Here is an 11,926-nt window from a genome sequence, read left to right as displayed (position 1 = left end):
AACAGTGGCTGTGGTCTTGGACACTGAACTTAACTGAGGCAAGGGAGGCCTGCATGGAGTTCTGAGGATGCTGTTGTGGGGTCTTTTGTGACCTCTTGAATGAGTTGTTGCTGACTCGAGGTCAGGTTCACAACTGTTCCATGTTCCATGTTCCATGTTGGGGGGGGGGGATCAAAATCACATCAAATTCATACTGGGCCATGTAAGTATACATTTTTTCTCCCTTAACAATAAAAAGTTTCATCTAAAAACTACATTATGTGTTAAGTTGTGTTGTTATTCACTAATATTTCAATTTGTTTCATGATATCTGAACGAAAGTGTGACAATCATGGGGGGGGGGCAAACAAGTGTTGCTTCTTATGGGATATTGTGATGAAAAAAAAGGGACATTCAATATTGTGCATATACAGAACACAAACAAAATATTATGATGGGGATTTCTGTGGAAATAATCTTTGTTTTTTGTTTTCATTTGTCATAAAACCAATTTTTATCTTGCATTCATACTGTAATATCAATGAAAAAACTTATTTTCATCTTTGCAAAAACAACAAACTGCAATATACACCTGTTGATCCCAGACTGAGCAGGTTAGCTTTTTTCAACAAAACAACAAATCAACACTTCCGGGCATCTTTTCATGCAAAATGGAGTAAGAAAAGGAAATCCAGAAAGTGAACTACGGCAGTCAAATGTGTGGAATTAGAGCCAGCGCTAATCCTACACATTGATTCAGTTGTAATCCCTTCATAATCTGTGGCTACACAGGATTATCCATCTGGATGACTCAAACAAATTGAGGAGATTTGTGGCCCACAGTTTGCTTTTTATTGGCCCTCTGCACTTTCTAAAAATAAAACTAGACAGGATAAATAGCAAACAAATAGAACATTTTGGAAAAAGAGCAAAAAAGGTGAGAATAGAAAAGTTGAATAATAAAATATATGCCTTATCAGCCATAACACAGAGATGATTGACATGATGGATGAAAAGTCAACTTAGAAAATGATATTTTGGTTTTGGTGCAGGAGTCATTTTAGGAGGCGGGGTACACCCTGGACTGGTGGCCAACCAATCACAGAGCACATATAGACAAACAACCATTCACACTCACATTCATACCTATGGACAATTTGGAGTACCTGCTTTTTTTATTCCCAACCAAAGTTGATCATGTGGTTTATCTTCTTCAGGTTGTATGCCGAGCTGTTCCTTGTTAGCACACGTACACACCCACTGTAGACACACACACACACACACACACACACACACAGACTGAAAGCAGGTCAGAGTGTGTGTGAGCAGGAGTTAGGCTGGAAGGCCTGGGAATTCTGCCACTTGCTGGCGGGACTCACAGATGTGTGGAAGGCAGGAGTTAATTCAGCAGCCTGACAAATAGAAGCAACATTTGCAGAAGATAGCAAGAAGTCTCTGTTGATTGCCCCCAAACCCAGAACCTTGGTTAGTGTCAGGAATCTGTTCCAGGTGGTTATTAGTAGGTAAATGTAGTAACATACAACATACATGCAGAAAACTATTGGACATATAAAATGGATTAATTAATGAAAGGGATTAAATGAACAGGTTACTTTTAACCAAGGTCGACGGGGTCAATTTGTTCTACAGCCAGCAGTATTCTCCAAGTACAACACCAACAATGCCGCCTACAGAGAACATACTAACTCCTTATTTCTAAAATCCCAAATACTTAAACTTGCTGATATAGTTCATCTTCAAACAGCTAAAATAATGCATAAGACTAAAAATAACCAATTAGCTAAAAATGTCATCCAATACTTCTCTACAAGAGAGGAGAAATATGATCTCAGGGAAGAAGTACATTTGAAACACTTCTATGCTAGGACTACGTTATGCTAGCCATAGCATTTCAGTATGTGGAATCAAACTATGGAATGGATTGAGTAAGGAAATCAAACAATGCACAACGATGAGCCAATTCAAGAAACAATACAAGCAGTTGATGTTTGCTAAATACAAGGATGAAGAGTCTTGAACCAGTCATGATGTGCTATATATATCACTATATTGACACTTACTATGGTACCCATTATGGCATTGGATGCTCATATCACCTTGTACTTCAGTACATGAAAAAAGACAACAACAAAAAAACTTCAACTATATTAGGAAAGCAGGAAGTGAACAAATGTAACAGTTACTGATTGTAAAAGTACCAGATGGAGGGGTAGGATTTAATAAGGATGAAGAGTCTTGAACCAGTCATGATGTGCTATATATATCACTATATTGACACTTACTATGGTACCCATTATGGCATTGGATGCTCATATCACCTCCTACTTTGGTACGTGACAAAAATAAAATAAAAATAAAAATGAAAAAAAATAGATTCAGATTACAATTGAGTGCATCCCACAATCAGTTCCCAGTTCCACATGTCCAAAAGTAGTAGGAAGAAGCAAAGCTTATTAAATCCTACCAATCAGTAACTGTTACATTTGTTCACTTCCTGCTTTCCTAATATAGTTTAAGTATTTTTTTTAATTTAATTTTTATTTTATTTTTGTCACTTATCAAAGTACGAGGTGAGATTAGTGAGATTAGATTAGGTGTGATTAATTTAAAATAAAATTAGTTTTTATTTGATGAGAAAAACAGTGAAGCATAACAATATAAACATGAAAAATTGTAGTAATTGTTTTAGCTGTATTATCACCTATTTGGAAATTATTAACCACAATTTTTTAGGAGAAATACACAAAATCTAATGCTAAAATGAAATAATAAGATATAACATTACAATAATGAGTAATTATTTATGAGATTTATGTTTGTAGTATTTAAACCAGAACCCCGTTCAGTAGTAGAAGTATAAATGCCACAGTATGGAAATCCTCATGATAATCCCCTAAACCTCCCCAAGAGACCCCCCCCCCCTCTCCCGCCCCTCCCGGTGGTGGTAATTGACTCATCTGTTGCAGACTCTAATTGATTTGGGCGTTAATCTGAGGGCTGGACACTAAAGGCCAGGCTAATATGAGGAGACTGGAGAGAGTCCGGGTCTGCCCGCGGGCTGTTGATGACTACTGGGAGGATTGGAGAAGATTAACCAAGATTTCTCAGCGTCCTGCTGGAGGAACTTGAAAGAAATGTTTGTTTGTCTCGAGACTATTTATCCACCGTAGTTGTGTCAAGACCTTCAAATGCAAGTATGAGAACACAAGGGGGGGGGGGTCCAAACCTTGTCCAGACACACGGAAATATTAAAGGATGTACTGGGAACCAAAGGTGCACCTCATCTTAGTGACGTACAGCAGGTGAAAATACCTCTAAGTATACACTTATATACACTAAATATTCTCATAACATTATTACTTATTGTAACTTCTTCCCAAAGCTAGTTTTCTACCAATGAAATCTTTATTTTGCCCTGTTTGTTCCTGCACGGTGGTCGAGTGGTCAGCGCGCAGACCTCACAGCTAGGAGACTAAGGTTCAATTCCACCCATCTCAGTGTGGAGTTTGCATGTTCTCCCCGTGCATGCGTGGGTTTTCTCCGGGTACTCCGGTTTCCTCCCACATTCCAAAAACATGCTAGGTTAATTAGCGACTCCAAATTGTCCATAGGTATGAATGTGAGTGTGAATGGTTGTTTGTCTATATGTGCCCTGTGATTGGCTGGCCACCAGTCCAGGGTGTAGAAAATGAATGAATGTTCCTCATAAGACACTCCTGATTAAAAGTGTTGGATCTAAGTTTGTGGTTCTAAGTAGAACTTCAAAACGCAAAAACAAGAAGAAACGGGTTGCAAGACTAAATCTTTTGGAGTCAAAAATTTATTGCAAAGGGGACTAGGTTGTTCATTTGACCTTTAAAAGCCAAAATCTTGACCAAAATGTGTATTCAGTGTCCTTTTCTATCGGGTATTCCCACTGTTGTGACCTCTTGATGGTAAAGACTGAAGAACCTTGCATTGCTTCTCAGGAAGGACACAGTAAGGCATCTGAAACCAAGATCCTGAGGGTTATGGGACCAAAAAGTCAAGTGGTGGACTCACAAAAATGTGACCTGGAGGATCCGATCGGATGACCTTGGCCTAAACCATCAGTGATGCTCAGCTGTAAACCGCCCCAGTAAACGCGGAAGGAAGGTTACAGCCCAATGAGGCCATCAGGACCACATTGTGGACAAATAGAGATGAGATCCGAAGTCCCCCAGTAGTTCTACAAGAACCGGATGTAGTAGCATGCCACCAATCCTGTACTCTCAGAGCCCCCCCTTTTCCCCCCATGAGATTACCAATTGATTCGTGTTAAATTGTGACTTTGGGGTTGCTAGAATAGGACTTCTTTCTCTTAATATTTTGACTTTATTCTTGTAAAAGAATAGGACACTAACAAAAATCCTTTTTGAAATAGCTGTAATATTTATTATATTATATGTACAAACATGATTATAATTTTCTTATAATTACATATTTAACAACTATAATATTTCATTTTTTATTATGTGTTATTATACTTCGATTCTAATAATAAATATTTTAAGAGCTTACCTACATGAGTGGTTTTAGCAAGTTTATTTGATTAAAAAATACTTGATTAAAAATACTTAATATTAAGTAAATATTATAAATATAAATATTTTAAATATTGATATTCAATAATATGACTTTTAAAATATTTATTGTGGACACCCCCGTTATACAGTAAATGCTGAAGTTTCCACAATCACAACAGAGCTTTGTTATGCTTATCTCAACCACTGGAGGGCAGTGCAGAGTCAATTATGATGCTGACCTTCACGCACTGACAGTGTTGACCATCTGGGGGCGCTAAAATACCGTTTGTGACCCGCTGCTCTCTTTTTATTGGCCCACAATAAACAACACACCGTAAAACATCTGAAGAAGATTAAAAATATGAGATAAAATTGGAACGTTGACACTAAAATGAGCCTGTATTATATACAATTTATTAGCAAATAAAATAATATATTTTCATAGTTATACAATACAATGAAAATAATAATTATTATTGTTAATAATAATAATAAGTAAGATATCAGGGAGAATTCAAAATTCACACAAACGACGCAGAGAAAGTTGATAGATTTGTCGCGTTTGTACTGTGTATGTACTGTATATATACTGCATATATACTGTAAATAGCTCAGTCAACCAACAAGACTATAGATCCTTTTATTATTGTTATGGACATATATTCATCTCTTTACAATATAACCCAAGATCAGAGAATCACTAAACAAATCAATAAATCAATAAATAACAGCATGAATAAAGCAATACATGTTTTTTTAACTTAGATACAGATACTAAGTAGTCATATTGTGTCTGCATGCGTATTGAATGTTCTGTACAAACACCAGGCTGTTTGGAGTACTGAATGAGGGCGGGGCTACTCGACCTTCCAAGAAAGGCCGCACATGGAAAAACGTGACTCAGGAAGCACTTTATAGAAATCCCATTCACATACGCACAACATATTGACTTATATACAGATGGAAAGTCAACTCGCTTGATAAAACACACACACACACACACACATACACACACAGTTTGAGGAACTGACCGCCATGTCTGAGAGATGACATCCTACGTCTCTTCCTGAGGAACGGAAATATCACAGATTGATTGATTGATGGCTTTCTGCAGCAATAATGATCATATTTCTCTCATACTTAAAAGAAACTAAAACTCTGATGTACATTTCTTGAAAAACAAAAATAAGTCAAAAAAAAAAATTGAATGTGGTATGGAACGTTCCAAAAGATGATGGCAAGTTTCATCGGATTCTTCCAATTCTCAAATTCTCGTCTTCTATGTTGCTTTAAAATCCATGAAAAAATGGGGTCACGTTGTTCCTGTTTTCCTCAAACATAACTTGCTACTGGAATGGATAAAACTAGATACTGTACTCTATACATCATATTGTGTGTGTGTGTATATACATACAATATACGTATATATATATATATATATATATATATATATATATACATACACACGGCCCTTTTTCTTTTGACATAAATATGGCTCAATGTCATTGTCATTTCAACACAGAGGTAATTAGATGCTGTACAAAGTTTACACCCCCCCCTCCCCCAAAATTGCCAAATAAATACAGTGTACTTTCAATAAAAATATCACATCATCACTCGAATGTCTAGTATCTAATATTTCTACTGTGATTGGCTCGAAGAAATGGCAGTTTTGTTTGTAAATGAATGTCATCATTACACATCAGATCCGAAAAATCACCCTGGACTATTTAGTGATGCTGCAGGAATGATGGAATTATAACGGATTGGGATATCTTCCTGAAAGGCGTTCACATTACTGTGGAATTCAGTTCAACTCCAGTGAAGCCTCAATATCGGACTGCGTCTGTTCAAATTCAATATGATATCATAATTCATTTGATAACACAGTTGGGGAGCTTTTGTAACGCCTTTCGTGACAAAACTTGACAGTGTGTCGAATACATGACTTATGTTTAGATTTTCATATTTCCACCAGCTCAGATATCACAAAAAGGTTGTAAAATGAACTATGAACAACTCGTCTTTATGATACTTGTTTTACATACAAAATACTGTACAGTATATCCGGTCAATATGGTTGAAATTATTATGAATTTATTTTGTCTTCACGTTTGCTTTGCTGCTTCACCTCAACCGTCTTTTTTAGATGTAGCTGTCATTTTATACAGTGGAACCTTGGTTAGGGCTATAAAATGTACTCTAACCAAATCCATTCTTCCCACTGGAAAGAATCTGTTCCAGAACATATAAAAAAACTTTTTATTCATTCATTTATTTTCTACCGCTTATTCTCATGGGGGTGCTGGAGCCTATCCCAGCTGTCTTCGGGTACACTAGCCTCCTGGAAACACTGGCATCGAACATACCCGAGCCACTTTTGGAGGTGATTAACATGAACGGTGTAGCTACTCATTACTGACTTCTTTTGGGAACATTTGATTTCCATGTGGCGACACGGCGGACGAGTGGTTAGCGCGCAGGGACCAGGGTTCAATTCCACCCTCGGCCATCTCTGTATGGAGTTTGCATGTTCTCCCCGTGCATGCGTGGGTTTTCTCCGGGTACTCCGGTTTTCCTCCCACATTCCCAAAATATGCTAGGTTAATTGGCGACTCCAAATTGTCCATAGGTATGAATGTGAGTAGCGGGGGGTGCTGGAGCCTATCCCAGCTGTCTTCAGGCGAGAGGCGGGGTACACCTTGGACTGGTGGCCAGCCAATCACAGGGCACATATAGACAAACAACCATTCACACTCACATTCATACCTATGGACAATTTGGAGTCACCAATTAACCTAGCATGTTTTTGGAATGTGGGAGGAAACTGGAGTACCCGGAGAAAACCCACGCATGCACGGCGAGAACATGCAAACTCCACACAGAGATGGCCGACGGTGGAATCGAACTCGGGTCTCCTAGCTGTGAGGTCTGCGTGCTAACCACTCGACCTCTGTGCCGCCCCATAAATAAGTCAAATAAAGTAAATATTTGAAACCAAAAGGTATGCAATGGACATGTCCAAATTATTGCTGAATGAGGCCCAGTGTTGGAATCAAACCCCCAAACTACTTTAATTTAGCATTTAGCATTTAGCATATCTGTGTTAACTTCATCAGACTGGTGGCGTTCTTAGCTTCTATCCTGATCATGGCTAACATGGAATAGTTTGGTGTTCTCACAGCCGGGTCTGGGCCTCAGGGATGTAGATCTCGATGCTGTCCGCGCTCTCCGTGGCAGAGTTTTGTCGTACAGAAGCAGCTCTCTTAGCCGCCATCAGACGCTTCCTGGCTTCCTGACGCTGTTTCTCCGAACTCTCCAACGAACGGTCTCTGGCCAGAGGGGGGTGATGGTGTGGTGGGGCCTTGGGCGGCTTTTTGGGTACGGGAGGTGGGAGCCGTCTCTCCTGGTGGGAGAGGGCGGTGGGGAAAGGGGGGGGAAGCACATTTCAGGAAAAAGACAGACATTTCTGGACAGCCTCGACTTGGTAGTATTTGCAAGTACTGGTAGTAGTACTGGTAGTAGAATCACACGGGAGTATTGAGGATGCCTTGATGAGCATTAAAACCACAAGAGCCAAAGCAGATGTCATTTAAACACAAACACAGACAATAATAGCCACGCTTACATGAGGAGTTTTTCTCTTTCCGAATGGAATCTTTCGGAAAACAATGGTATACATGGAAAGGAATATTCCGATCTCTTGTCTACATGTGCCGCTATAATCAAATCTGATATCGTTATGCTCTAAAATGCATTGGAGAACAAACATAAGCCAAACGCTAATTAACCTCGACACTCATAACAGACACGGTGAGGTAGGTGGCAGGAAGGAAGGAAGGAAGGAAGGACGGATGAAAGGAATGACAAACGTAATGGATCACGGAGGCCCAGAAAGGTTAAGGCCTTCTGGTGTTTCTTGTGGTGATGGATGCTGATGGTTCTTTACAAGCGCCTTCACTGTCAACACAAAAAAAGCACAAGAAAGAAAAAAATGCCATGAGAGCAAATGAGGAGCGCATCAGCGAGTCAACAGTTATGACGCAGAAACACAAAAAGATCAGTGAGAAGCGATGATGTCATTAAATGCGTGTTTTCATATCCTTTTTTTTAATGTGTGCATGCATCTTTATGTTACGTTTGTCCTATTTGGCCATGTGGAGCAGGAATGCTGGTGGAAAACAAGTAAGATGCCTGGATTAGCCTGACGGAGGGATGGAGGCGTGGGTGCGCGGCGCTGTGCCAGACTGCGCTGCTCCCGAAATTTGTAAAGTGTGTTAGCCACAGCTCGTTTGTGCGGTCTCACTCTCATTTATGCCTAATTAAAATAATTTCAAGAGTGACATTTATTGGCTGTTTTCTTATTTTGTTTCCGATGAATTAATTGACGATATTCAATAAAAAGAGGTGAATTGTAATATTTTAACACCCCATCAAAGCCTTACATTTGTTAAATGGATTTCAAATAAAAAAAATAAGCGTTAACTTACCTTTCACATTTTGGGGAAGCCACACCCTGGCATCGTCACATGACTGTCACATGACAACCACTCCAAAATGTTTCCTACATGTCACTCAGCATAAAACTCATACATTTCAACACATTTCAAGTGCTATCACTGCACTTAAAAAAAACTGCTTATGTGAAACATGAACACATATTTATTTCTCTTGTCTTTGTGTTCTAAAGATATAACAACAGATAAAAAGACGGAGCTAAGAATGCACATAACGTGAAACATATTCCGCCTATAAAGCCAAAAAGTGCCGAGATGTGGATAGTAACCATTGTTATTATTATTATTAACAATGTAAACCCTATTAAACTACGTTACTACAGCTAGCTACTAGCTGGCTAGCGAATAGATTCATCCCCAAAATGGCCTGCATTACGTCACAAAATGCTAACCGATTTAAGGTTAAAGTTACATAATAACGGCCCCTATTAGCCAGATGTGTTTAGTCACATGTTCATAAAGGTATTGTATTTCTTTATGATTTTTATGAGTATGTAAATGCTCATCAAGTCAGTGAGTCGTGGTACTGTTGTGGTACCTTTCTTTCAGGCGGGTCCAGGGGTCTCCAGTTGTTGGCTCTCAGTTGGTGAAGCTCATCAAATTTGAGGCTAATGTTCTCGATGGACAACTGAAGCATGTCCCAAAAACCAGCCAGATCGGAGGCGACCGGACGAGGGTGGGCGTTGGGGTTCTGTGACGAGGACACGGAAACGCTTCACTTTTTGAATGATATTTTTTTCATGCTTTAATCAATTCAAAATACACACATATATAACACAGTGTTTGCCCCCCCACCCCACAAAGGGGAAGCCAAAGTGTATCTGAATATTAAATTTATAATTATTTATAATATTAACTTTATAATTATTCTGAAATTTGGCAAGACAAGTTTATTTATAGAGCACAATTCATACACAATAAAATAATTGCTTAAAACAAAAACAATCCAAATGAATTAAAAGAATGAATACAATGGCGTGCGGGAGCCTATCCCAGCTGTCTTCGGGCGAGAGGCGGGGTACACCCTGGACTGGTGGCCAGCCAATCACAGGGCACATATAGACAAACAACCATTCACACTCACATTCATACCTATGGACAATTTGGAGTCACCAATTAACCTAGCATGTTTTTGGAATGTGGGAAGAAACCGGAGTACCCGGAAAAAACCCACGCACACACAAGGAAGAACATGCAAACTCCACACAGAGGTGGAATTGACCTCGGGTCTCCTAGCTGTGAAGCTTGCACACTAACCACTTACCGCCGTGCAGCCATATAAATTATTAACTAACAAATATATTGTATTTTCCAATCAAAATAATAATCATATAACAGAAGAGGTAATATTCCCAACTGGGGTTCACTCACCAAGTTCTCCTCACAAAGTTCTCTGAACTGCTGGAACTTCTTCGACATCAACAGCTGAGCACTTCCGACAGCACTCCTCATCTTGCCAAGAACTACGGGCACACGTGGACACAATCACAACACTTCACGGTGAGTACACTTTTCCTTATTATTGTTCATGGCTTCCACGCGGTTACCCTACGTTCTAGTTCTATGTTTACTTGCTGCTAGCGTCCGTGCTAATTTCTGTTCAGGCTTTTCTATGGAACCTCGTTTCCACCATTGAAAAAAGTTATCTTGATAATCGTAATTATGAGATAATGGTAATGGTTTTATTTCATTTGAACATGCATCAGATTACAATTGAATGCATCCCATAATCAGTTCCCAGTTCCACATGTCCAAAAGGAGTAGGAAGAAGCAAAGCTTATTAAATCCTACCCCTCCACCTGGTACTTTTACAATCAGTAACTGTTACATTTGTTCACTTCCTGCTTTCCTAATATAGTTTTTAATTTTAATTTTTTTATTTTTGTAATTATGAAATACAAAGTCATAATTATAAGATACAAAGAGAGCTTATATCTAATAATTTTGACATTTTATCTGATAAGTATGACTTCTAAGGGATAACTTTTTTTTTCAGTGGCGGAAACGTCCTTCCATACTTTGCCTCTGTTACAAGTCGATTTTGGTTGTTTCTTTTTACTGTTCTGGAATACCAGGAAGTTTTTGTCATGTGAAAAATATGTAGCCTGAATGTTTTTTATTGATCTGAATGTTTTGGTGTGTAAAAGTGTGAATTTGCAGGAAGTGTAAAATAAATGAATGTCTTCAATGAGTTAAATCGAAGTTGGAAGTTGAATCTGCTCTTAAAATGTGGGAAAAAATTCCCATTCGTTTAATTTCTTAAAGCATTATTCCATGTCATGAGCTGGCTATAAAGCCTCTGGAAGCGGTGCAGTGGTGGAATTATGTGATTCCATATATTGTCCGACTTACTGTCCTCTGGAAGGTCATGCTGTTGTTGGTCCATGTCCATCTGGTGACACCAGCCCTCCATGCGCTCCGTCTCAGCTTGCAACAGCTTCAGGAACCAGTGGCCGTCTCGCTGACATGCTGACCTTTGCACCACCTGGAACAACGGCAGGTTTTTGTTTTTCTGTGCGTTAGAAAAGCTGCAAGTACACACCACCATCAGTTGTTTTCACATGAAGCTGCTAACATGGACCAACACAAATGAAAGGGATACATGGTTCATCATGGAGATCAACCACCACCACCTGCCAGGGTGAGGGAAAGCTAACATGCCTAAAAAAGACAAGCATCAGGTAGAAGTGGTTGGAGCAGCCGATTCCCAGCCATCAAGAAAAAAGGACTGTTTTGTGAACATGGGCGAAGCTGGAAGATCCACCAAACTGTTAGTCCAAAGCATTTTCAGAAGAACAATTCATCATTCATATAATTTATCATTATTTTCTCATTTATCCATTCCATGTCACTTCCTGATCCATG

The 11,926-nt window shown here is 39.1% G+C and overlaps 1 protein-coding gene across 5 annotated transcripts in view; it reads right to left on the bottom strand.

The window, feature by feature from the left end:
- Positions 1–7,719: 7,719 nt before the first annotated feature.
- The window catches only part of dlgap1a (discs, large (Drosophila) homolog-associated protein 1a), a 44,704-nt gene continuing 40,497 nt past the window's right edge, over positions 7,720–11,926 (bottom strand). For 4 of the 5 annotated variants that reach the window (XM_058068126.2, XM_078794807.1, XM_058068133.2 and 1 more), the window contains exons 12-15: positions 11,414–11,546; positions 10,433–10,524; positions 9,600–9,752; positions 7,720–7,950 (exon numbers count right to left, since the gene is read on the bottom strand). In XM_058068126.2, coding sequence (XP_057924109.2) covers positions 7,723–7,950; positions 9,600–9,752; positions 10,433–10,524; positions 11,414–11,546 — 606 coding nt within the window. In that variant the 3' untranslated portion in view covers positions 7,720–7,722. Of the gene's footprint in view, positions 8,505–9,599; positions 9,753–10,432; positions 10,525–11,413; positions 11,547–11,926 lie in introns of all 5 variants that reach the window. The other variant, XM_058068142.2, reaches the window with a different exon arrangement.

This window comes from Doryrhamphus excisus, linkage group LG11 (genome assembly GCF_037039965.1).
Source record: "Doryrhamphus excisus strain RoL-2023G ecotype Guam linkage group LG11, RoL_Dexc_Guam_v1.1, whole genome shotgun sequence".
Classification (NCBI taxonomy): domain Eukaryota; kingdom Metazoa; phylum Chordata; class Actinopteri; order Syngnathiformes; family Syngnathidae; genus Doryrhamphus; species Doryrhamphus excisus.
Note: the sequence above shows the minus strand (reverse complement) of the source record. Positions and strands in the feature narration are given on the sequence as shown.